The 26611-nt window shown below is 37.1% G+C and overlaps 1 protein-coding gene across 2 annotated transcripts in view; it reads right to left on the reverse strand.

Moving 5' to 3' along the window:
• LOC120301860 (lanC-like protein 3) overlaps positions 1 to 25608 on the reverse strand; it is a 38419-nt gene extending 12811 nt beyond the window's left edge. Inside the window, exons 1-5 of one of the 2 annotated variants that reach the window (XM_039329577.1) lie at positions 24594 to 25603; positions 9821 to 9944; positions 7408 to 7605; positions 6123 to 6330; positions 3685 to 4413 (exon numbers count right to left, since the gene is read on the reverse strand). In XM_039329577.1, the coding sequence (XP_039185511.1) occupies positions 4254 to 4413; positions 6123 to 6330; positions 7408 to 7605; positions 9821 to 9944; positions 24594 to 25157 (1254 nt within the window). In that variant the 5' untranslated portion in view covers positions 25158 to 25603 and the 3' untranslated portion in view covers positions 3685 to 4253. Of the gene's footprint in view, positions 1 to 3684; positions 4414 to 6122; positions 6331 to 7407; positions 7606 to 9820; positions 9945 to 24593 lie in introns of those variants that run through there. The other variant, XM_039329575.1, reaches the window with a different exon arrangement.
• Between the last annotated feature and the right edge of the window lie 1003 nt (positions 25609 to 26611).

A 26611-nucleotide genomic window follows, 5' to 3' on the forward strand; every position in this document is an offset into this window, starting at 1 on the left:
AGGCAATGCCAAAGAATGTTCAAACTATCGCACCATTGCACTCATTTCACATGCTAGTAAAGTTATGCTTAAAATCCTACAAGCTAGACTCCAGCAGTATGTGGATCGAGAACTACCAGAAGTACAGGCAGGATTTCGAAGAGGCAGAGGAACTAGAGATCAAATTGCCAACATATGCTGGATCATGGAGAAAGCTAGGGAGTTCCAGAAAAACATCTACTTCTGCTTCCTTGACTATACAAAAGCCTTTGACTATGTGGATCACAACAAATTGTGGCAAGTTTTTAAAGAGATGGGAGTACCAGACCATCTCATTTGTCTCTTGAGAAACCTATATGCGGGTCAAGAAGCAACAGTGAGAACCAAACACAGAACCACTGATTGGTTCAAAATTGGAAAAGGAGTCCGGCAAGGCTGTATACTGTCACCCTGCCTATTTAACTTATATGCAGAGCACATCATGAGAAAGGCAGGGCTAGATGAATCAAAAGTTGGAATTAAGATTGCCGGGAGAAATATCAACAACCTAAGATATGCAGATGATACCACTCTAATGGCAGAAAGTGAAGAGGAACTAAAGAGCCTCTTGATGCGGGTGAAGAAGGAGAGTGCAAAAGTTGGCTTGAAACTCAACATTAAGAAAACCAAAATCATGGCATCCGGCCCTCTCAATTCCTGGCAAATAGATGGGGAAGAAATGGAGGTAGTGACAGATTTTATTTTTCTGAGCTCCAAGATCACCTCAGATGGGGACTGCAGCCAAGAAATTAAAAGACGCTTGCTCCTGGGGAGGAAAGCTATGGCAAATCTAGACAGCATACTAAAAAGCAGAGACATCACCCTGCCAACAAAAGTGCGTATAGTCCAGGCCATGGTTTTCCCAGTTGCAATGTATGGCTGTGAAAGTTGGACCATAAGAAAGGCTGAGCGCCAGAGAATTGAGGCCTTTGAACTATGGTGCTGGAGAAGACTCCTGCGAGTCCCTTGGACTGCAAGGCGTTCAAACCGGTCAGTCCTAAAAGAGATCAACCTCAACTGCTCTTTAAAAGGCCGGATCCTGAGGTTGAAACTCAAATACTTTGGCCACCTAATGAGAAGGAAGGACTCACTGGAGAAAGGCCTAATGCTGGGAAAGATTGAGGGCAATAGAAGAAGGGGACGACAGAGAATGAGATGGCTGGATGGAATCACTGAAGCAGTAGGTGTGAACTTAAATGGACTCCAGAAGATGGTAGAGGACAGGAAGACCTGGAGGAACATTGTCCATGGGGTCGCGATGGGTCGGACACGACTTCGCAATTAACAACAACAACAATAGTTTAATAATCTGATACTCTGTGAATTTTAATAAGAAAATAATTTGAATTTAGGGGAAAGAACCTTGAGATTTCCTATACAGTATACATTTTCTTGTTTGCATAAAAATCAAGACATTTCATGACAGTTTTCTTTGATATCTTCAAACAACAGGTCTAAGACTTTCTGGAGACTCTCTAGATCTGCATAATTATACGAATTCACAGCAGAATTCTAGGAAAAAGTACCAGATACAAAGAAACTTCCTAAAGTATCTGTCCTGAAATTTTCCAAACAAAATGAGCAGGTTTTTGAAACCTAACTAAGGTGATCTAGGAAAAAAGGCTCTCTGCAATAATAAGCTCCAGAACTCAAAAATCTATTCTCTACCTTGACTGTCACAATGTGTTTTCTAAGCACACCTAGCAAAGGGGAAGAATGGAAATTATGCTAACGTCTGTCAGGATTCATTGTGTTTGGTATGCAATAGTGTAGGGAATATGGTGAAATATAGGCCAGAGCTGCAGGAGGGAGGGGCTCTTTCCTAGGGGAGCAAAGAAGTTGGAAATTTTGGTGTGCAGAAAGAGAGGAAAGGTAGATTCCCCCTAGCAGTTTGCAGGGTATATCTAGTAATTATGCAGATAACTGCTTTAGTCTGACAAGATTTCTGTCTATAGGAGAGCAACAATAAAGAAACTACTCTGAAGTAGCTTGTTATATTGTTCTTAGTTTCTTGAACCCGACAGGGAAAGATCTTAACCTTAATCATTTGAAAAACATCCAGTTGTAGTTTGTTCTTATTTCACCTTATTTTCATGGTTATTCATCAAAAAGTTTCAGATTGTTCAGACATCACAAAACAGAAAGTATGGCGGAGAGGCAGGAGAACTGTTATCATCTTTCTCCCTCTGCTTCAGGTCCTGAGACTAAAAGATTTGAGTAGCTTCTTGACCTCGTGCACTGGTCGTTTTGTATAGGCCTTTCCCACCAACCATTTTTTCCTTACAAGCTTTCTCTTTTATAATGCTTTAAGAAATGTTATATTTAAAGGAAAGCTAAAATCAATAAAATGTATTTCAATATGAAAGAAGAAAATGAAAGTATGATAGTAGTAGTTCAGGTCCTGTGTAATTATACTGAAGTTCAAGCCCAAATGTAAGCCATAATAATCATAGTTCTTGTCCTGTTACAAGTGTTGCTTCAAATATCTCATTCCACGTAATTGAGTGTCATACTACTGCCAGAATATTACCTTTCACCTCGTTTAGTGTTCTCTTGTATTGTAATGAAAAAGCAGGATAGCAATAATTGCTTCTTCCTGCTCTTCTACTCTACCAACCTGATGCTGGCAGGGCATTGGGTGTGTGGGAATACTCCCATTTGGGTTCAGTAGAATTGTCTAAGAATGAATTCAAAGATCAAGGAGCATCATGATCAAGTCACTTCTTTGGGCATTCAGTCATGCATCATATGATCCTGGAAATTCTTTTAGCATCTATCAAATAATCATTACATGTCAAAAACTCTGCTTCCTGGATCTCTCCCCCCCCCCCAAAAAGGCAGAACATTGGTAAGAAGAATTTGCCTATGATGCTTACAAAGTCTTCGCTATATTTACACAAACTAATTATATGTATATATGGCCATTTAAAATGAGTGCCGTGGTGACCTAGTGGTGAAGATGCTCACCTCCTACTCAGAAGATTGAGAGTTCAATCCTAGGTAGCGGCAACAACAACAAAAAATCTGCTGTGAACTTCATGTAGGTGTCAGGAAGGGCATCCATCCAGTAAATGCTCAGCTCCATCCAGTCACCCTGACTTTATCCCAAATTAAGGGATTACAGGGTTATAAAAAGAGAGGTTTTTTTAATATAGCCATTTAAAATGCTGCTGTTTGGTGCATCTAATAAATAAGGTAATACATACAGAAATATATTATTATTATTATTAATAATAATAATAATAATATTAATAATAATAATAATAATAATAGAGTTGGAAGAGACCTTGGAGATCTTCTACTCCAACCCCCTGCTCAGGCAGGAAACCCTATACAATTTCAGACAAATAATTGTCCAGTCTCTTCTTAAAAACTTGCAGTGTTGGAGCATTCACAACTTCTGTAGGCAGGTTGTTCCACTGATTAATTGTTCTAACTGTCAGGAAATTTCTCTTTAGTTCTAGGTTGCTTCTCTCCTTGATTAGTTACCATCCATTGCTTCTTGTCCTGCCTTCAGGAGCTTTGAGGAATAGCTTGACTCCCTCTTCTTTGTGGCAACCCCTGAGATATTGGAACATTGCTATCATATCACCCCTAGTCCTTCTCTTCATTAAACTAGACATACCCAATTCCAGCAACTGTTCTTTATATGTTTTAGCCTCCAGTTCCCTAACCATCTTTGTTGCTCTTTTTTGTACTCTTTCTAGAGTCTCAACATCTTTTTTACATTGTGGTGACCAAAACTGGATGCAGTATTCCAAGTGTGGCCTTACCATATACTATATTCCAACATTCTAATACCTATTTCTCCAAAATGAAAGGGGCTACCCTTGTACATAACAAGGTACTGTTTTACATTGTTTTTATGAAAAAATGAATGATATATGTTCTCTACTTACAGGTTCCTAAAAGATTTCTACTATGTGTCTTCAAGAAGCCCATTATCATGAGACAGACATTTTAAATTAACTTCAAACAGCATTTTCATGTATATTCAACTCTGGGAAAACTTAGTCTGTTTGATTTAAAATGACTATTATTTGAAATCATATGCTCTCTTTCCCATCCATATGCACAACCATATAAAAACATTCCCTATCTTATTACTTATTTCTTGTACAGGAATGCTGAAATGAATGTACTTGTTAAAAATCAAAACAAATGAAAATCTATCCTTTGTAGTGAATTGAATTTGTGCCTCCAGAATGATTGTCCTGGATTAGCACTGGAACTTGTCACACAAAGATGCTAAAGAGAGGGAACTCAGCCTGGTTAGGTTGCAGCAAGTCAACCAAGAAACACACTGTCCCTGAGAAGCCTTCAAACAGACTGTAAACATTTTCCAATGCCCTGGAGCCAGCCTTGAATTCTTCACTAAACAAAAACTCAGCGAACCTAAGAAATAAATAAGATAAGAAAAAAAACATATTATTGGCTGTAAATCAAAGAAATAAATGGATGTCTATGTGCTATGAACAGGTTCCTTTTTTAACTGTATCTTGTGGCATATTACAATATTTGTTGGAACAGCTCCATTTTAGCCCTCTCCTGCTTGTTTTCTCTATTAATATCATTGGAAGTGGTCTTATCTATGCTTGCCTTAGAACAGGGGTGTCAAACTCAATTTCATTGAGGGCCACATCAGCATTGCGGTGGCTCTTGGGGGGCTGGGTGGGTGTGACCAGGGTAGGTAGGTGGGTGGACATGGATGGAGTGGGTGTGGCCTACTGGGTGGGCATGGCCAGCTCTACATTGTTTGCGTCAAGGGTGCCTGTGGGGGCTTGGGCAGGAGTGGGACAGATCTGAGGGTCTCTGGCAGAAGGGGGTAGAACCGGGGCAAGTGCCAAGGCATGGCCCATTTCTTCATTCCTCACAAAGAGTGACACCTCCCAGCATTCACCCAGGGGGCGGGGCCAATGCGGCAGGGGCTGGTTCCTTGCTGTTTCTAGACGGCCTTGTGGAGCTAAGACTGAATGTGCTTCAGCATAGATGGCCACCGCAAAATTGTACATTGGCTCCTGGCCAGCCTGGGCCAGGACCAAGGCAGTGGGGGCCGTTCCCTCATTGTTTCCAGGATGGCTTTGCGGGCCACATGAAACCACTTCGCGGGCCGCATCCAGCCCCTGGGCCTTGTGTTTGACATGTCTGCCTTAGAATCACAGGGCTGGTTTGATTGGTTCCAGGTTAGTGCTGCCTGGTTGTACTTTAGCATTGTAGTCAAGTAGTCAATCAAGCACTGTAAAGATGGTTAGGTACGTAGTATAGAACCTACAGTCCTGATGGCAAATAGTAGCATCTAAACTTGATTAAACATGTAAGGCTTAGTAGGGTTTATATTTCAACAGGGACCCTTAGAATATTCTAGGGCAACCTTTTCTATATTCTGCACCCCTAGAACACTTCTGATATATTCTGGCACCCCTTACAATAGTTCAAAATAATGGCAATGAATTATGTATATACACTATAATTTTGAAAGTTTTCGCATCCCCTGGAATATTGTCTTGCACCCCCAGTGGGTACGAGCACCCCAAGTTGGGAACCCCTGTTCTAGGGCTATAGACTCAGTGAAAAATTAAAGAAGTAATGATAAATTGTTTGGCTACTGGTGCTGTTAATATCCCTAATTCTCAACCATCAAAGTATAATATTATGCTACATTATATTAGCTACTTATGTGGTTCTATCAGTCAGCACTGTCCTGATGGCACATAATGAATCATAAGGAATTATGCTTTGAGTTCTGAAATCTAACACATCATTTCCTGATGATACCAGGCCAAGAGAAAACTGAACTATGGGATCACAGATAAATTTCAAAACTGTGAACAATGTGCATATATATTGGATAATTCAAACTCATTATTTCTAAAAGAATCTAGAGAAAATTAGAGAAGTTTGGAGTAGGAAGGACATATATTTGCACATTTTTCTACAGCAAATGATAAATGATTAGAGTTAGCTCATTTACATCCACATATACATGCATATATTTTCAATTCTAAAACAACATAAGTGATAAAAGAGTAACACAAAACACTTATTGTAACTTGAATGATCTTTTGTATAATCTGCAAATTTAAAGATTCTATTCAGTTACTAACCTTTGTGCTCTGTACATGTATTTAGAATTTCCTGTTAGCCTGTATAGGAGCAGGAACACATAAGCACTGCCAGCCACACCATGACATATTCCGGGTCCTTTTTTTAGTAGTCCTTTCTGCCAAGTTAGCTCTCCGCAGCGGATACAACTGTCTAGATACTGGGGTTTTTTAGAAACCAAATATGCTTTTGCAAACATGTATGCAATGCCTGAGGAGAAAAGAAAATGATTCTGTAAGAACCACTGAAGAATAAACCATTGTATGAAAACAGAAAGTATGCACTGTTAGCTTAGAGATATAAGATGCAAATAAAATGCCAGATAAAATCAAAAAGCAGTTCCTTTTTTCCCTTCTTAAAAGTCCACCAATGCCCAAGAAATCGTTTCTTATTCTGTGATAAGATTATCTGAATGCTCAGATTTCCTAGCAATACTCACTGCTATTCAGTCTATTGTCACTAATAATGTTTTGCTCCCTAAAAAAATGAAATGATCATGATTTTTAATAGCACCTAGAAATTAATTGGTAAGCAATGGGAGCTAGTGTATGGAAAATTTTTATGGAACGTGGGGTAAAAAATAGTTTGGTTTTATTTGCATTATTGTAGATAATGTGTTGCTTTCAAATGGAAAGTTCAGAGAATACAATTAAGCCACATGAAAGCCAGCCCAATAAAATTAACGATCATATCCTTAGTAGATGATTTATGGAGTCATAAGAGGATAGAAAAACACACAAAAAACACACATTCATTCTAATAGTCATTGTTACCAGATTTTTTTTACTTTTAAAATAACTTTTGTGAAGAAGATCCATTTCTGCTTTTCTTCAAACACCAAATATTTAGGGCCATCCTTTTATATTTATGCTGTGGGCCAGTTTTATATTCTGATATTACATCTTTATACAAGGATAGGAATATTGACAGAAAGCAAAAAAAATACCCTCACAAAAAGAGGGACCCTATTTTATCCTTTGCAGTAGATTTCGGATTCACCAGCTCTCTAGGATGCGGTTATACACTACAGTATAGACAAGGCATTTTGAGGACAATTGTGGAGAAATTCCTTCACATTTTCAGTGGAGGCTACAGGCAACTGCACTGTTCAGATGTTTAAGACGGCTCTCCATTACTTAAACTTTGATCCATTTCAGTAAGAATAAAGCTATTAAAGTAACAATAGTAATATTGCTAATGTTGAAATAACATAAATAACATTTGCCCTATTTTTTCAGCAAAATGGAACTAATTTGAGGAACTACTTTATAATATCTATATGAGAACCTGGAGCGCCATGACACCAGTGTACAAGTTCATTCTCTCGCTCAATCATTTCTCCCAATTCCGGAGGCCAGTTGCAATTTTGTTCTTGATCCATGAGAAAATCAACACTCTGCCATACAAGTTCCTGATCAGCAGGTGGGAGATATTCGTAATAGGAAAGCAGCATTTGTAGGATAGATGAGAGTCCATGGGCAGCTCCTGCAAAGAGCATAAGTAAAGTAAGTAGTGCAGGACTATTTTGAAAGGGATCAGAATGATACTGTATTCCAGGATCAGCCAATAAAAGCAAATGATGGCAGTCTCCGGGCAAATAAAAAAAACCCAGGATGATACAAAAACAACGGATTGAATTAAAACAAAACAATGGTGCCACAAGGAAAACAGACGCCTTCAAGACTTTACACAAGCCTATGAAAAAAATAGATGTATTACAACTAAATCATGCTGTATAATTTATTATTGTGATATATACTTATTGTTGCCAAGAAGAACCATTTAAAAAGAGAATTGCGTTCAAGGAAGATAAGACCATCAATGGCTGCTAGGTCAGTCATAATAATTATTAAGGCTATATATGACTTCACATTTGACTCCAAAAAGGCATGAAATCCCATTAAAGTATACCATTGCTATAAAGACAATGCTATATGTATGTCCCCATGCTCCAAACCCCTTTTTGGAATTGAATTCAAAGTGTTGCACAGCTTTAATATTTAGGTCACTGTTGTAGGCAAGGAAATATGTAGAAAATGCTGTTGTTCTCAAGTCATTTCTGCAGTCTTTCCAAGCACATTTGATTGGCAAATTTGGTGGAAGATTGGTGGTGGAAAGATTAGTTCTTTTTTGTAAATGTCCACCAGGATTATTTTTTTGGTGTTACAAGACATAAATGTCTTGCTGTCAAATTAAGTAGATCTTAACAAAAGGGAGAGAGACTGGGCATAGTCTTGGCATCTGTTAATTCCCACCTTGACAAGTCAAAAGAAGGAGAGACATAGATTACTTCCTTTGAAATGGCAAGTCACTAGTGGATCATTAACTTTAAAATATTCCTCTTTAAAAAAACAATCCATCACCCACTTTGTGTGGCTGAAAAGCCTGAGCTACAGTATCTGAAGTTCTTATTCTGGGCCTGCCTAAATTAGATTTCTACTTCATTTTATTTTTCAGTAGGGGTGTTAGGCAAAAATACTTAAACTGAATGTTTCTGGGTTTGATTACTGTACTGTCCTGTTCTTTTTTATTACTTTTCACATTCCTTCAACTGAATGTTTCTTTTATTGTTTTATCACTATGTCAAAGACTGGAGTTTTGTTTTGATGCTTTGATATAATCTTTTTTGTTCTATGGGCCATAACTCTGTTCCATTGTCACCCCTTAATCAGATTTGGTAGTGGTTACCAACTAATGAAAGAAATATATTTTTATTTACTCAGCAGATATCTTGCTCAATTTAGAATCTTCACTGCAAACAAAAATGATGATGCCTGAACACAACTAATTGTAAAGCAAGAATTCAGGTCCTTTAAGTTTCTGTGCATGACAATTTAAATTCTCAACCCTTTTTCTCCTATATGTTTCAGTTAACAGATATTTGGTGATTGTCATGGTGCCTTTGGGTAGCTCAGATATGGTTATCTAATGGTCTTCTCTAGCTTGGAAACCATCAGCTTCAGGTCTTGAACAAGAGGATATTCCATCCAGGATGAGAAAAGAGGGTCCTTTACAGCCTATGGAATATAAGTTTCTATCTCAAGTGGACTGGATATGATATTCTGTTAGAATATGATTAGTCCACTGTACACATAAATGCATTTGTGCATAAATAAAATAATTAAATTTGTATGGTTTTGTACCTCTTGATGGAAAGGATAATCTCTTTGAAGATAATTCCCTGGGTTGGATTTTTCTCCCAACACCATCATTTTGAAATAATGTTCTTATTTTGAAAAAGCATCTTGGTTATTTCTGATCAAATGTTTTAAACTGATTTGTAACCTTTAATCTAAAATAATTTCTATGTTCTGCATCAAAGAAAACCAAGATGCTCTTCAGAATCATACATACTCACTGTCTGTATAGTACATTGTTGTGATGCAGAGATTTCATCCTAAACAGTACAATCTTATTCTGAATTTAGCTTCATTAAATTTATGTGCCTTATTTCTAAGTGTATAAAATGGCTTTCTTCAAGCTGGTGCTATTCAGATGTGTTGAATTTCAACAGTCAACATACTTCTGGTCTTATATTTTGAGAAGATGACAATTGTAGTCAATATATTTGGAGGACATTAAGTTATAGAAGCATAGGGTACATAGTAATCTTGATCCCAAACAAGATGGCTGTATTAAAAAAAAAAACAGAAGTAAGACATTGGACAGAATCTGTGCTAAAACAGAAGTTTTTACTTACCAAGATATTCTGTCCCATAGTACGAATACATGAGGGGAACTGGTTTTCTTTTCCTCAGCGCATATTGTTTCCCAGATTCTAACATTGCTTGACAAATTGACTTGATTTGGGTTGGAGTCAGTATCTAAATGTGGGGGGGGAGGAATGGAGAATGGGGAGAAAAATATCAGATGTTATAGATGTGAATTATAATTTCTAAAAAAATCTTTGTAATCTAATTTATAATTAGTAAATTTCTACATTTCTGTCAGCTGATCAACCTATTATTCAAGGGACATTTCTGTGGCCTGCAAACTGGTCCATGAAAACAATTAGATCCACAGCTGAAAGTTTGGCAGGTGCCTACTAATTAGTATATGACTTATATTTTTCCTACTGAACCAGACTGTTCCATTGTTTTACAGATTTTATATTTTTTTCCTTCTATTAAGATCAATGCAGGTGGCTGCAACAGGTATCCATTATTTCCTGTCCTAATTTTTGTGGTATTGGAAATTAGTTCATGACAATCTTCCCTGGGGCACCCTTTTATGTACCTGAACAATGACATCATCATATCTCTCTTAAGTTTTCTTTTTCCAGACTAAACACCCTAGATTCCTTCAGCCTGTCCTCATAGAGCATATACTCAGGTCCCTGATATGATGAGATTCATGCTGCAAGATACAGGTTGGCTGATAAATATTAGAGAGAAGCAGTGAGCAAAACTGTTTCCCATTGAAAGCCAAAGTCAAAATGTGATATAGCTGTGGCAAGGAAAGAAGCCTAGCTCAGGGCACATGAAAGTGTTGAGTTCTGAAGTGTATCCCTATTTGCCAAAAGAAAAGAGAATTAAGCTGAATCGCAGATGTAAGGAAGGCATGATGGTTGACTATTCACATTACTGCAGGGGATGGAGGATCCAAAATCTTACGACAGCAACCATTAAACTATCCTATACTGGTTATTTTGAAGCAAGTAGATAATAACCATGAGGTGTCAGATTTTGTTCCTTATGTCCAGATAAGTAGTGAGTAGAGACCGTGAGTTTTGAAGGAGATCTGTATTGCATGTCCCAAACTCAACTGCATGGAAGTTGAGCATCCTTGCCCACGTGCTCCAAGGGGCACAAGAAAGGGTCCCTCATGAAAACTTCCCTCATGTTAAAATGAGCAAGCACAATAACTCTGCATATGGAAGAAATAAAATAGATGCCAGCCACTGAAAGACATTCTTAACACAGCAACAGCAAAACACATAAAAGTAGATGCATAGGGAAAAAATATCAAGGTTAATATCCTCAAACTGAAGCCATCTGGTTTTGAGGAATCAGGGAAATAAAGTATAGTGTGCAAGCTTCAAAAGGGAATCTACAACATGAAGTAGGCAGCTAGAGTCAAGAATAAAAAGCTGAACCAGATGCTCGTCAAGTATGGTTCACAAAAGGTGAAGCACACAGTTATTTTTATTTCATATTCAGAAACAATAAATGAAGACTTTAGCATATATTACCAAGAAGGATAGCCAAGACACTGCAAAAAAATAAAAAATAAAAATCAACAAGGAAACAGATGTGAAAGCTGGGAAGTAACTCCTACTACCTTTGTTCCAGAGAGAAAAAGAAGTTGAAGATGGAAGACAAAATATAGACAAACTCCCAGAATGCTTCTAAATAACTGAAAACTAAGAAGCTGCTTATCATTAGGAAATGTAATTCTAAAGTAATTCATACTAAACATGTATGAATTACTTTAGGCAGCTAATTTTAGCCATTATATTCAACAGATTGAACTGGGACATAATTATAAGAATCATTTTTATTTTCTCTGAAATAAACAATTAAATGGTTCAGGAAGAGATGATTGGTAGAAGAAACCCAACATCAAAACATTATTTTCAAATCTCAGAACAACTGAACCATATCTTTCAAAGTCAGCACAGTCCTAGGCTGTATTAACAGAGGAATGCCATAATGAAAAGTGCCAAAGCACCTGAAGGCAGGACGAGAAGCAATGAATGGAAACTAATCAAGGAGAGAACCAGCCAAGAACTAAGAAGAAATTTCCTGACAGTTAGAACAATTAATCAATGGAACAATTTGCCTCCAGAAGTTGTGGGTGCTCTAATACTGGATATTTTAAAGAAGAGATTGGACAGCCATTTGTCTGAAATGATACAGGGTTTTCTGTTTGAGCAGGGGTTGGACTAGAAGACCTCCAAGGTCCCTTCCAACTCTGTTGTTCTGTTAGAAGACAAAGATGAGGTGTAGATGTATATGAAGGGGGATATCTGTTTGTTAATAGTGTTCATAAAAAAGATCTAGAAATAGTAATTGATCACAAACTAATATGAGTCGGCAGTTTGATACAGATGCTAAAAAGCTAATTTAGTTTTAGGCTGTATCAAATGTGCATAGCTTCAGAACAACACGCATAGCTTCTAAACATGGGAAATAATGATTCTACTTTATTCTGCTTTGGTTGGGGCACATTTGAATATTGCACTCCTAATGAGTGCAAAGCATGATTATTTTAAGAAGGATTTGTAAAAATAGAACAAGTGTAAAGAAAGGCAACAAGAATGGTTAGAGGACTAGAATCAGTCCTATGAAAAGAATGTGAAGGAATTAGGAATGTTTAACCTTGAAAAGAAAAACTGAGATGAAATAACAGCATTTCTCAAGTATTTGGAAAATGTTACACATGTCTAGTCTCTAACATTCCAAAATGCAAGATATGGAATAATGGATTTAACTTACACAAAATCAGATTTTGATTGAACATTAGATAAACCATCCTAACAGTAATAATCAAGTACATTCAATAGTTGAGTCAACTATACAGAGAAGTATTGAACTGTTGGATGCATTCAAGAAAAAAAATCAGATAGAAATCTGTCAGGATTGCTTTAAACTGGATTCCTGCAGTGAGGTTGCACTTGATAGTTTAACTTCCCACTTCTAACTCTTATCATTCAATAATTGTTTCCTGGGGGGATTTTCTTTTATAGAAACAAGTTAAGAAAATGGCATCTGGACTCCCCATGAAATTCCTTAAATAAGGCAATGTTTGAATAATAAAACTCTCATCTAAAAGCACTTTCAGTCAGGAGGAAAGTATGATTATAAGGAATAAAGATACCCTTTTCTGAATATATCTAAACTGGTCGAGATAATATTTCAACCAGAAATATTAACTTATCATCAAACTGGTTAGCTAACAAAGCAACAAAATCTTTCAGAATGGGACATTGGTCCACAGCATAGTTAATGCAAGAGTTAGAATTTCTCTCAGTTAGGGTTTTGGGTTTTTTTGGGTCCTGATTTAAGAGCACACTTGTTAATCATTGATTGCTCTTCCTTTTCTCTTCACATCCACCCACTCCCATGTTAATAGATGCTTTACCATTAGCTGTGCAATTCCCCAAGAAACACATTGTTGCTTTCTTGCTAAGATGAACCAACACTATAAAAATAATCTGAAGACTATATAGCCAAATTTTATAAAACATTTTAATGTAGCAAAATAGATGGATTCTTCTTTCTTGATCAAAACCAAAGTTGGTATCTGTTATAATTCCAATAGTTAACTGCATTGTTAAAGTAACATTTGTTTTATTCCAGTAGCTGGATTACACTAGGAGAATTATTTGTAAAGTGTATTGAATGCTATTTAATACTTTTTTTCTATTTATTACCAGTTTAAACATGTGACCGTGCCAATTAGAGTGGATATGGCTGAGTGGTTCATATTTTAGTTCAATGGGGCATAAAAAAACCTGATTCTTCTCATTCATTTATTTATGAAACCATCATACTGCAAAAATAAATAAATAAATAAATAAATAAATAAATAAATAAATAAATAAATAAATAAATAAACCTTTTGTTTTCCTCTTACTGAAAGAAATTTGATAAAGAGGCATGCAAAATGTATCCATGCTCTGATGTCCCGGCAACATGCAGGCTCTTTTTCTGTTTGTGGTCCATGCCAGATATTTTGCAAGTAATAAATTGAAGATTAATTTATTCCATCTTTTTCTAATGTTAAAAATAACATTTGTCTGATGTGGTGTCTGTTTGAATATACAAAGATATCAGTATATAAAAAGGTTAAAGATGCAAATCCTATGCATTCACATCAATATGTATTTTGGATAACTTTCCTCAATAAATCAGTGAACAAGTATGATATTTTTGACTAATTTGTTTACCGGTAACTAACTTACAGGACGTGTGAAGAACAGATCATGTTTTAAGTGATTTTATTTTGCAGAAATATTGGCAATTCAAACAGGTTCATAAACTTTTAAACAGCACTGTATCTATAAAAGTATTTTTAAAATTAAATACAATACTTTTTCGATAGTATTTAATTCCATGTATGATTTTTAAGGGAATCTACTAATAATCTCATATAAACTGAGGTTATTAGTAAGTTGATTTATAATAGAAGCAAGTAACTGAATTCAGCCCCCAAATGCAGTCTTAGCTTAGTATAAACACAAATTCCCCTCACAAATCCAGAAAAAAGAAATTGATAATTTTAATTTATGCCATGTGAAACATACACAGCCATGTCTTCCCTTTGTTCTAATGTTTGGAGGCATGATATAGGAGATGCAAATTTTTGTTGCGATTGTGGTTCTGATCTGAAATGTACTGATATGAATTAGTTTCCTCCTCAGTGTCTCAAATCAAAATATTTATGTGGAGGAGACACTCTGACGCAGAGTTATGAAAAGAAGCAGCTCTTTGATTCAAAGCTTATTAAAAGGGGATGTCTCTCCAAAGTTGCATGGCCCTCAATCCATATTGGGGAATAAAGTGGGGAACAAAGCATTACAAACTCCTGGGTTTTTCCAAATAAGGATTTCCAAATAAGCTATTATTTACCTATCTCAAGTCTTTGAGGTTAAACAAAACATTGCAATGGGAAAAATTAAATCTTAGGACTTGTTCTGACTTATGAAAAATAATGTAATAATCTCTAGCAGGATCTTTGCTAGGGATCTTAACAGCTACATTCTTGTTCTCAGTGGTTTGGAGTTTTAAAATTGATCTAATTTAAATTGGATCTAGGAAAAGGTCATATATGACATCAGCGCGTATATCTAACTAGAGATAGATAAATTAACATATCACAATAAACACTAGAAAAAAACCTGTGATTAAATGAAAACAAGTCACAGTTTTCTCAGTGAACAATTTTTTGCCCCCAAAAAATCACATATTTTCAGCATTTTAAAATTTCATTTTAAAGTGCCAACACTGAATTTCATTTTAAAATGCTAACAAGGAAACAGAACAGAAAATAGATTTAAATTGGCAGACAGCCATTAATTTACCCTTTGATTTGCAATTTGTGCTAATGAATAGAAATATCAGCATAGACTACAGAAAAATGCTAATAGATAAAAGAAGGAAAGATCAAACAAACATGTCATTTTAATTTTATCCTGTGTATGCAATTGCTACTAAAAATCTAACAGTCTCCATGCAGGACCATAATAATATGTTGCATAAAATATTCACCAACCTCCTCTAACAAACAAGGACAACAGAAAATCCGCTGGCATAGACAGGAAACGTGCCTATAGATTTAAGTACAACTGAAGTCATCTTTTGAATGAGTTGGCTATAGATTGCCATATTTTTAAGAGCAGTAAGAGAGAGGGAAAGAAAAAATAATTGAAATAAGGAAAAGTTTACAATGTTGTGTAAAAGATCAGAATTATAACTTCTCAATAAGCAAATCATATTTAATCTTAGATATAATCAAGATTAAAGCTATGTTATTCTTGTGTTTCTGCATCTTTCATAAACATTTCCTGAGAAGAAAATTAGACTGCCTGTCAAAAAACGTGATTGCCCTCAAAAAAATAAAGTTTCCCAGTATTAGTGCTACAATAATCCAGAATACTAATACACGGGACAAAGAAATACACTTAAAACTTTAAATACGATTCTATCTCACAGCTTTCTGAATTTTTGATGGCCAGATATGATAACTTACTTAAGTTAATCCAAGTTCAATCAATGTAGGCTTATTGGCTAAATACACTGTTAATTTTGGTATGATTATCAATTCACATTCTGTGTTAATAGTGATCCAGGCTCCCTCATTGATTTGAGCAAAAGTTTCATAATTTATAAAGCCTCTTTTACAGTACAGACCCCTAAGCAATATTAAAAACCAGCCAAGTCTATTTTCTTCACCTTATGTCAAGCAAATGTTAAAAGCCAATCTAAGCAGATGGCTTGGACTTCAAAATAATGGTATTCCAGAAACAGGAACTAATAAATGCTTCAGTTTTGACTGATAATCCTGTGAGATTACTGTAGAATTCAAAATATTACTGTTCACCATTTCTTAATAGTGCATTTAACTTAAAATCCAAGTCAACCAAAATGCTTAATGTACCTTGTGCTCTATTTCTAATTTGTCACCTTACTACTAGATTGGATATGTAGCTTTGAATCAGGTCTCAAAAGTAACTGTTAATTTGGTCTATATCACAAGAGAAATGAATAAAGATTATTGGAATGGTGACAGCTGAAACATCATTTCGCTGGGATTATAAGGGGTTAGTGTAAATCCAGGAAAAGGAGAAAAAAGTAGAGGAAGATTTTCTAATAATATTGTGTATTTTTTAAAAAGTAAAGGTTTCCTCTATCTAGTCATATCCAACCCTAGGGGATGGTGCTCATCTCTGTGTCCTAGCTGAGGGAGTCAGCATTGTCTGAAGGCACTTCCCTGTTCCTATGGCCAGCATGACTATACGCCAAGGTGTACAGAATGTTGTTACATTCCCACTGAAGTGGTATCTATTTATCTACTTGCATTTGCATGAGTTCAAACTGCTGCTGTAACAATAATCCTCTGTTTTTCTCCATATTTTCTTCTACCATCTGAAGAAAAATTATCTTGTATAACTTCTGAAATGAAGCTATACTAGATAAAAATACTTTGCTTCTTAACTCTAAAATATTCCTGAAAGCAGCTACTTTAAAACTGTTGGGTGCTGTGCCAAACTCTATGAGCACAGGCTTCCATACTTCTTCCATTATGCAGATACGAAGTGTTTTAAAGATAAACCATATGTCTGCTCTAGATTCATCTTTATAAATATTGCATTGTCAATTGCATAATGGAAGAAGTATGGAAGCCTGTGCTCATAGAGTTTGGCACAGCAGTTTTGACATAGCAGGTTTTTTTGTTAAGAAATTTTTAAAAACAGAACAGAAACAATTAATCATCAAAGGTAATAAAGTGTTATGAGTGCACAATATTTTAAAGGACTATTTAAGAATGACATACAGTTTACACTACTCTGTCATTCCTTTCCTATAGCAGCTCTTTAATCATATTTAAAACTTTTATAATGAAGACGGATAGTATTAATTATAAAAAGTAGACTTATTCTTTGGAAGGGGAGAATAAAACTTTATGTTTTATATTTACTAATAAATATAAATAACTTGTTAAATTTATTAGTGACCTTTTGGTTAGTGGTCCTCACAATATGTTATGATACTGAAGTAATCCATAAATTAATTCTACCTCATATTTTTATACTTGGCTGTCTTATAGAACAAAATAAGCGTGTCTGTTCATTTTTGTTTATTTAATGAAATTACTTATTTTTGGTTTTGAACTGATTATTTGTAAGTAGTCTTACAACCAAATGTGGCTATTGGCAGACATACTGGAATAGTGACAGAGCAGAATCAGAAGCTGCCATCAGTACCATCCACCCTGGGTGAAGTGAGTGATGCTGCAGACGTCCTTTCTTGTTACTGGAGGCTGTGGGGGTCTGGATGGGAACAACAGATTTAAACTAAACCCTGGTAAGATGGAGTGGCTGGGGTTGAAGCCCCTTGTATCCAGAAGTTTATTATCTTTGGGGTTGGATGGAATCACATTACTCCAGTCAGACCCAGTGCATAACTTGGGGTCCTCTTGGAGTCACACTTCCTATTCAAGGAGCAGGTGGCAGCCATAATCAGGAGGGCATTTGCCCCACTCCACCTTATGTACCAGCTATGCCCTTTCCTGGATAGGGAGGCTTTCTGTTCAACTACTCATGCCCCATCTCAACTACTCATTAGTCATCTCCAATTGGATGATTGCAATGTGCTCTACATGGGCCACCCTTGTAAAGTATCTGAAAATGTCAGCTGGTACAGAATGCAACCATGTGAGCTATATTGGATGGCCAAAGAAGGGCACCTATAACATCTTTGTTCTGTGAACTGCACTGGATGCCAGTTTGTTTCAGGGTCCAATTCAATCTGTTGCTCATCACTTATAAAGCCCTACATGGTATGGGGCCAGGCTACCTATCTACCAACTGGCTTTGTCCCATCATATCTGCCTGTCCCGTTTGATCAGGTGGAAAGGGTCTGCTGCAGATCCTGCCAATCAAAAAAAAAAAAACTCAACTGGCAGGGTCTAGAAAGAGAGCCTTCTCAGCAGTTGCCCCCACATTATGGAATATCCTTCCCCCAGAGATGAGAAAGGCCCCCATTCTCCTGGCCTTTCATAAAGGGTTATGTGGCCTTGTGGGGTCCATGCAATCATAGGGCTGGGTGGTGCCATGAAAGCCCCCTTTCCACCTTATTCTTAATTATCTTAGAATTCTTGTTTTTATTTCTTTGAAATGTTTAATGTTATAATTTTTAAAAGTCTAATCCTAAATTAATCTTAATATTTAATTGCTAATTTTTATGCTGTTTTATATATTGATTATACTGTGCACTGCCCAGAGCCCTCCTTGAAGGAGATGGGCAGTCTAGAAACATGAAATATGCATACATACATACATACATACATACATACATACATACATACATACAATGATTATGCCATCAGTTATCATAACAATTTGTAAAGCACAATGCAAAGTAGTATGTCAACTTATCAACATCTAACAAAATATTTGGAATTGCAGTGTCTTCTCCTAATCCACAACCATTCTCAGAAGCTCACTTTTTTGCCTATTCCATAACAGATAGGATACAGATGCTTATAGAATGTACAGAACTCTATATTCATAAAATTCTGTCAGGTACAAAAGAACTTGCCTCTATTCAAGAAACTGATAGCTTCAAATTAAATTCTATAAAGAGGAAACAGTAGTGGAAAGTGAATAAAATTAAGGGATATAAACTCAAAATGAATGTGTGTTTATTAAGTTTATTTAATTTTATTTATTTAAATTTAGTTACACACTAAATGATAGCAACATAAAGGAAGTAGTTTTATACAAAAAAAAAAAAAAAAACAGATCCAAATTCGGAGGTTACTTCCAAATTTAAGGTGCATCAACAGAGAGAAATGGGGTTTGTTTGAAAAAAGAGTATTAAAGTTAAGGAATTAAGATTATGAATATGAATGTAAAGGAATATAAGAAAATACATACTGTCAGAATTAAAAACGGGATAGAGAGCAGGGCTAAGAAGTCTTTGGAAATAAGTATCAAGGTTTGCTGTAAATGAAAGTAAGCAGAGAAATAAGAATAGGGATTTAAATGAAACCCTCCCATAATCAACATGAAAGGAAACATGGATTATTCTGGTAGCAGAGGGATACATAGTATATCAGAGGATTAATATGAAACAATAGAAGACCAAAAAGAAGACTGGTAGTTTAAATAAAGGATAACAAATGAGCTAGTAGGACAAAGAAAAGAGCTATACTTTAGCAATATAGTAAATTGAAAACTGTCATGACTTGGCTATAAATTAAACATGGTAATAATCCAAAACATTTTGGTACCTGAGGTAGGCAGCTCAAATAATGGCTCCAAGCATCCCTATTTGATCCAATTTTAACACTTCTCAATTCCACCTTCTTCCTGTTCTATTTTTTACATAGTTCTAGTCTGTTCCATTCCCCAATAAAGGAGAACTAACAATTTAATATTTAACATTTTCAAACATTTTAAGAAATTTTTAAACACCTATACTGCAAACATGACTTTTCTTATCTGCATAATGAAAACTGATGGGGTTGCAAAGATTTGAACTACTACCTGAAGATCCACACTCTATTTTCTGTTGAGATTGTTGCAAGGCTGACCAATCTCTTCTGTGTCAGAGTGAAATGTCGATTTGTTTATTAACTTCAGTTTGGAGAATCTGAATTTCCCCTATCAACTATTATAATAAGTATTTGGTGTATATGCAGAGCAACAAAAGCATTTTGAAGAGAGTGATCATCTTATTTATGTCCTATTTATTTACAGAATAGCCTTTTAGAACTGATCCTGCTGAAATGGATCTTTGAAAGGGTTATTTGTTCATCACCAAGGAGCTTATATGTCATTGTGTTTCAACACTGTCTTTGGTGCCTTAATGTATACTGTATGTTTTCCAGATGTTGTAAGAGATTTTGGAATATTATACAATATCCTAAATATAGTTCTCTGATCAGCATAAACTGTTTTTCATCTGATTGTTTTATGCACACCAACACTTGTTTTGAGTCTCTTTTGGATTACCCCATGCGCTGTATACATAATATCTTATTCTGTGATTCCTGAATTTTTGAATGAATGGTGTGAAGTTCCTCTGCCAAGCTCCATGCACTCTTCCGAATATTTTCAAATTCCTCTTGTAGTAAAATTATAGGTATTATTTTGCTTTGTCTATTCGTTCCATTGTTTCTGATATATCAAGTTCAACATCTTGAGGCCTCTTTCTTAGTATTTATTTCAAACAATATGCCCTGCCATAATATTAAGCTACACAGATCTTGAAAGTTAAATAAATTTTTGGTAATGCTATTTTCCTTTGTTGCAGTTTTCCTATTGATGGTGCCTGTCAAACTATTACCTTATAAAGACAACCATGACATCACTTTTGGGTAGCAAGCATTTTCATGATGGCAAATGAGGCTTTTCAGAATGTTTTGCCAATAAAGATTCTGATGCAATCTGGATGTTGACCATTTATGGTGGCTTGTAACACTGCTTTCATCTCAAGCTCTTTCCACTTATGAAATGCTTCCTAGTGATTGAATGCCTTCTCGTGGCAGGTCTAATTCCTAGCCATATTTTTTCCAGTCCTTTGTTCCTGTACAGCCCATAATGGATGGAAGATTAGTCTGGAAAGTCTGTAATTAAAAAAAGTAAGTTGCATTTGGGGGCTTTGAGTATGTCAGCCTTTTAGCCTCTTTGTTGCCATTGGTGATTTTACCCATGTAACCTTTTGGATGGAAATTTCTATTGAATTGTTTTAGGAACATTACATTTTTCAACTGTGAGGAAAAAGAAGTTCTGGAAGTCACTCAGACTACTTCACTGTCATGGATCCCTTAGACGTACTGTACTCAGCAGTAATTATTTCCTGCACAACAATTTATCTACAGTTTCCTTCATGAACATGCATGGTTGAATTAATTTGAGATGGACCTGGAAGACTTACCATGGACAAATGCATCTGTCTCTCAGGAGAGATCCTTCCTACTTGAAAAGGCATTATTTTTCTGAATGCTGACCCAAAGGGTCATTTTTTTTTTCCTTTTCATTTATCGATAGTTGCTATGGAGCTATAGTGGCTCCCATGATTGAAACAAGCAAACAAATCGACTGGTAGCAGGATCTAAGTGCCCTCAGAGTCTAACTGGCTTTCCCCACCTTTGAGCATCTGAATAATGCTTGTTTTCCTCAAGTGGCTTTAGGGAAGCAGAAGGAAGCTCCTTGCAAAGCTAGTATTAATCAATCCAAGTGCCTAGGAGGCTAAGGAGATACATGAGATGTCCCTGCTCCTACATCTCCCTGCAGCTTCTTTCTCACCTCTATTGTTTACCTGTCTCTTGAACTCTCAAATGTGGGAAGAAAAGAGAACAAGCAGAATATATAAAGTGTATATTACTGCCCAGATAATCATATTCCTTACATAATTCTAAATACACCTTTTGGAAGCTTTCCTGAGGCCAAGACAATTAAAAGTGGCTTTTATGGAGATGAAGCTCTCATTTTCCTTCTCAGGGCTTTTTTTCTCATAGAACGCCCAGAATGGAGTTCTGGAACTTTTTTTGGATGGAACCTTGTAGGGTAGGCAAGGCGGGTTGTATGATGTGTGTGAGTTTCAGCACCTTTTTTTTTTTTTTTTTAAGAAAAAAAGCACTGTTTCTTCTGATCTGTAGCAGGCCATTTTCTCTTTGCATGGTGCTGCCTATGCACTCTGCCTCTTGAAAGATCAGGACTTGATTTATCTCAAGCTTTGCCTCACCTTGAAGAAAATACACTGACCAATAAGAAACATGATGACTGCTCTGCAGCTTTGAGGCAGGGGCTCCTTTGCAATTGAAGGGATGCCCTGCTCAAAGCCTCACTTTTTCAAAGCTCTGAACAGTCCTAATATCCCTGGAGCTTCTTATCTCATCCGAAGGAGATAAAATACAGCATTCCAAAATATGGCATAGGTTCAGCATTAGTATGATCACCAGGACCAGACATTTGTGCTGGAGCTAAAATTTTGGATGATTCTACCACCAACCCCATTTCACATAAAATAACTCCCCCGATTGAGAGGTGAATCTCAATTCTGATGTGGAACACACTGTGTGCAAGAGTCACCTTTTAAACCATGATACATTACATTTTCAATGTGTTTCACATGCTATTTCATTTCTCTAAGATAAGCCAGGTTAAGTAACTTGATATCAATATAGAAGGGAAAGAGCTGTTTATAAGTGTCAAGAAGTGAAATTTGAGCTATCAGCTGCTTAGATGACAGTCTGACTGCTCTGAGCCATTGTGCTGTACCTGCCTCTTCATCAGCTGAAGGACAAAAAAGGTGGTACATATTTTAACATAACAGAACATCAACATGTATAATATGGCTTGGAATGTTAGGATGGAAAATGCTGCAATTATGAAGTTTGTTACATCACTGCGGTGATATTAACAAAATGAGCAAGACAAACATTTACATGCTATACTAATAAAATATAACAAAAGTTTTCAGCTGACTATATAGAAACAATTCCATAAGTGTACTTCCCTACTATGAATGTAGCCTTACCAATAAATATATTATAAATCATTTGAGTAAGACAGAATCCTTCATAATTATTTAAAAATAAAGAAAAAATCCCTAGGAAACTGCATTCATTTTATGGCTCTGATCTTAAAAATGGCTGCCAATTTCATTAATTGAATTTCATGTAAATATAAGACTTTATTAAATATCAAAAATAAAAATAAGCAATTAATGGATATTAATTCTAACAATAGAACAAAGTAGATTTATAACAGAGGGCTTTATAAATGACTACTTATAAATAAATTTACATTGTGTAAAATGCCAGTATGTTTATTTTTGTTACTGTTATTTTCCTCAAGGTTAGTTTTAGGTAAAAGTTGTTATAAAGTTCAATGAATATAAATCTGAATACATTGCCAAAAGTTTTATTAGATAGCAGTGTTTTAATCCTTATCGTATTTTCATTGGAATTAAATTAGATTAATTTCCAATTATATTTATTTGAGTTTCTTTCGCAACTGCATTCATTTCATTTTGAAATTTTCATTATAAAAATGTAATTCTTAGAATGCTTTCATCAGTGCCTTCATTACTAATATTGATCTGAAATGTAAAAAAAGGTAAGTAAACAGTTAATTTGCATTTTTACACCTACTTGATATTATGCATGCCTAATATCAGGGATGAGATAAAAATAATAGTCTGATTGCAGTTAGACAGACATAGAAGAATCATTGGCTGAGATAGCAGAATTCTGAAAACAGCACATTATTGGGATCTAAATGCTGGTCTAAAACCCTTAAGCCAAGACAATTTAAGATACGGGGGTCATTGTACATTTTTGAGAGCACTCTTTTTCTCTCTCATTCCTTATTACATTACCAGTATGAAGCAAAACAAAAGGGTTGCAATAACAAAAATGTTTTAAGAATAGAAGTAGCAACCCTTTCTCTGTCCAGATGCTGCTGTTCTTTAGAAAAAAAGCCACGAAACTGCATTCAAGACAATAAAAGATTCACAGAATTTGTAGTTATCCTTTACAGAAGCAAAACGTTTAGCTCCAAGCACACTTGACATTTGACTCGGGTGTATCCACTGCAAATGAGAAAGCAAATTCTGCCCTAGCATTTATTTAGATAGAAATGAATAGGAAAATGTAATAGTGGTCATACCACCTATTTCCATATGTGTAACTGAATTAGTAAAGCAATGCCACTTGTTTACCTTTATCATCCATTCACAAATTCTTAACAGGCATTCTGACAATGGGGATGAAGTTATGATGATGCTGCAGTATTCAGCTTGTGTTCCACTTCTTGAACATAAAAAAAAAATGTTTGCTTCTAATCAAAGCAATGTTTGTGTGGGTGTGGGTGTATGGAGGGGGGATTTGCCTTTTTTGAAACAGTTAAAAAAATCGACAAAGAGTAAACCTAAGGAAACCACTAAGCATAATTTTGCTGGCCCACTTCTGTGTTTTCTTTCTGCACAAATAAATGTATGAGAAGGGGCTAGAGAGGTTTGTGAAAAGAAATTTAAACACCACTAGTGAATGTTGCTCCAAAGTCTTAAATAAAAAGGGGAAAGATAGGCTAATATGCCTAATACCCCATCCTATTTCTGTTCAAGTTTTCTTCTTGCACTTGAGCCTTAGACTTTTCAGACTTAAACTTCAACCACAATCCTTCTGAAAGGGATGCAAGGGAGGGACGGAGGGGGGCGGTGGCAAAGGGCAGAGCAGGATGAGAAAGGGCAGGGCAGGAGTGGCACAAGGCGGGGGGGGGGGTTTAGCGCGGCTACCTCCATCCCCAGCTTCTGCTTCAGCACCAGGGCAGCGCACAGATAGCCGGCGCGGCCCACGAAGAGCTCGTCGGATCCGCACTCAAGGAAGGAGATGGGGACGCACAAGTCGCACAGCTCCCGAAACTTGTCCAGCGACTTGGCCCAGTCGGGTAGTCCGAGCGCCTGGGAGACCAGGGCGGCCACGGCGTAGACGCCGGCGCCCCCGAGCAGGAAAGCGGCGCGGGTGTCGGGGTCGTTTTCGCCCCAGTACTCCTCGTAGCGCACGCAGGCGTCGATCAGTTGCTTGGCCACCCGCAGGTGGGCGTCCCGCGCCTGAGCGAAGAGGGGGCACTGCGCGACTTGATACAGCATGTAGGCCACGCCGGCCACGCCGCCATAGAGGCCCCCCTGATAGCAGCGCAGGCCACCGGCCGCTTCGGTGCCGGCCGGGGCCGGCAGCTCCTTGAGGATGTGGTCCACGGTGGCCGTCACCAAGGGCAACGCCGCCTCCTTGCATTTCCCGGCCAGCAGGCTTCCCGTGTAGTCATCGAAGCGGTTGGCGAAGCAGCGCTTGCTTCCCATGCCTGGCGCGGCCCGGGGGCGCTTGCCAGCCTCGCCGGGCTCCGCGCGGTCGTCTGGTTCTCGGGCGCTCGGCGGCGGATGCTCTGGGCTGCTACTTTGTGTGCTGGGCGCCGGCGGTCTGCCCGGAGAGACCTCGTTTGCGTTGGTTGATTGAAGGAGAGAGCGAGAATTACTCGGCAAGCTTAACCAAGCTTCTGCCGGCCGCAACCCGCAGCCGGTCCAAAATCCGTCTGTCTTCCTCTCTCGCTCGCCGCGCTCCGTCTCTCAGTCGCCAGCCCGACCTGAAAGGTCTGCAAGAGGCAACTGTCCTCGCCTCGTCCCCTAGCTTGCTTTTTTCTCTGGAAGAGAAGAAGAGGCGGGCGCCCCCCTTCAGCCCTGGAAAGCAGCAGCTCCTGACAAGCTAGCCAGGTGCCTGCGTGGACAATGGACCTCCCCCCAACTCCACACAAGCAAACCCCCACTCCGTTTCTCGATGTTGAAACAGGTATGTCATGGAACAAAACACGCCCTTCCCACTGGAAATGAGACTGCAGGTTTTAGCACAGTAGTTGGAATTAAAGGATCCCTGCAGGCAACAAAAGGGAAAGATCTAATTATTAATTGATGGCGAAGGTTCATATTTCTGTTGTAATTAGGTGGGATGTATATAAAAGGAACAGATAGTGATAGTGATTTTAGTACACTTTTAAAATAAGTTCCCAGTTATATGAATAAATCCAGCGTCTCAGCCGGTGGCTGATTGTGCTTCCCTGAATCTCCAATATTACTTCTCCCAACTGTACGTTTATAACATAACTCCTTCTTCTGATCATTTGAAAGGTGCATTGAAAAGGAGACATTTCTTCCTCTGCTACCATTATATCTCCTTTGTAAATATATGTAGTGAGAAATTTAATACCTTTGCCACATACAGCATCAAGCAACCTAATTACAGTTTTTCAGATAAGAAAGACAAAATATGAAACACAGTTAATAATAAATTGTATCCATGGTAATTTAACACAATGTTTCTCAACTGTGGCAACTATAAGATGCAACAACTTCAGTTCCCAGAATTCCAGTCCACACGTTAAACTTGCCACAAGGTTGAGAAACACTGACATAGTGATATTGGGAAGGATTCTTCCAGAGACCTGGGAAAGCTCTTCTGAATAAGAACAAGCAATAGAGCATTACATGCACAAATATTGTAGCCTTGCTCTGATACGAAGGTGTCATCTCATATTGTTACTGTAATTTCTGCACAGTTCACTTGGTCCATCTCAGGATGTATACTTTTAGAATTATTGTGCATTATTATGTACACAAAAATGTGAAATCACAGCTACCAGTTCTTTAGTCGGTGTTGACTTTCATATGCACTTTCTCAAGAACCTAAGATGTGATAAAATATTGGCAGAGTATAGGTGTAGATCCAAGCAGTGTAGACTTTTCAGGCACAGTTAAATCTGTGT

The sequence above is a fragment of the Crotalus tigris genome, unplaced genomic scaffold (assembly GCF_016545835.1).
Source record: "Crotalus tigris isolate CLP2741 ecotype Arizona unplaced genomic scaffold, ASM1654583v1 scf7180000024401.5802323, whole genome shotgun sequence".
NCBI classification, from domain to species: domain Eukaryota; kingdom Metazoa; phylum Chordata; class Lepidosauria; order Squamata; family Viperidae; genus Crotalus; species Crotalus tigris.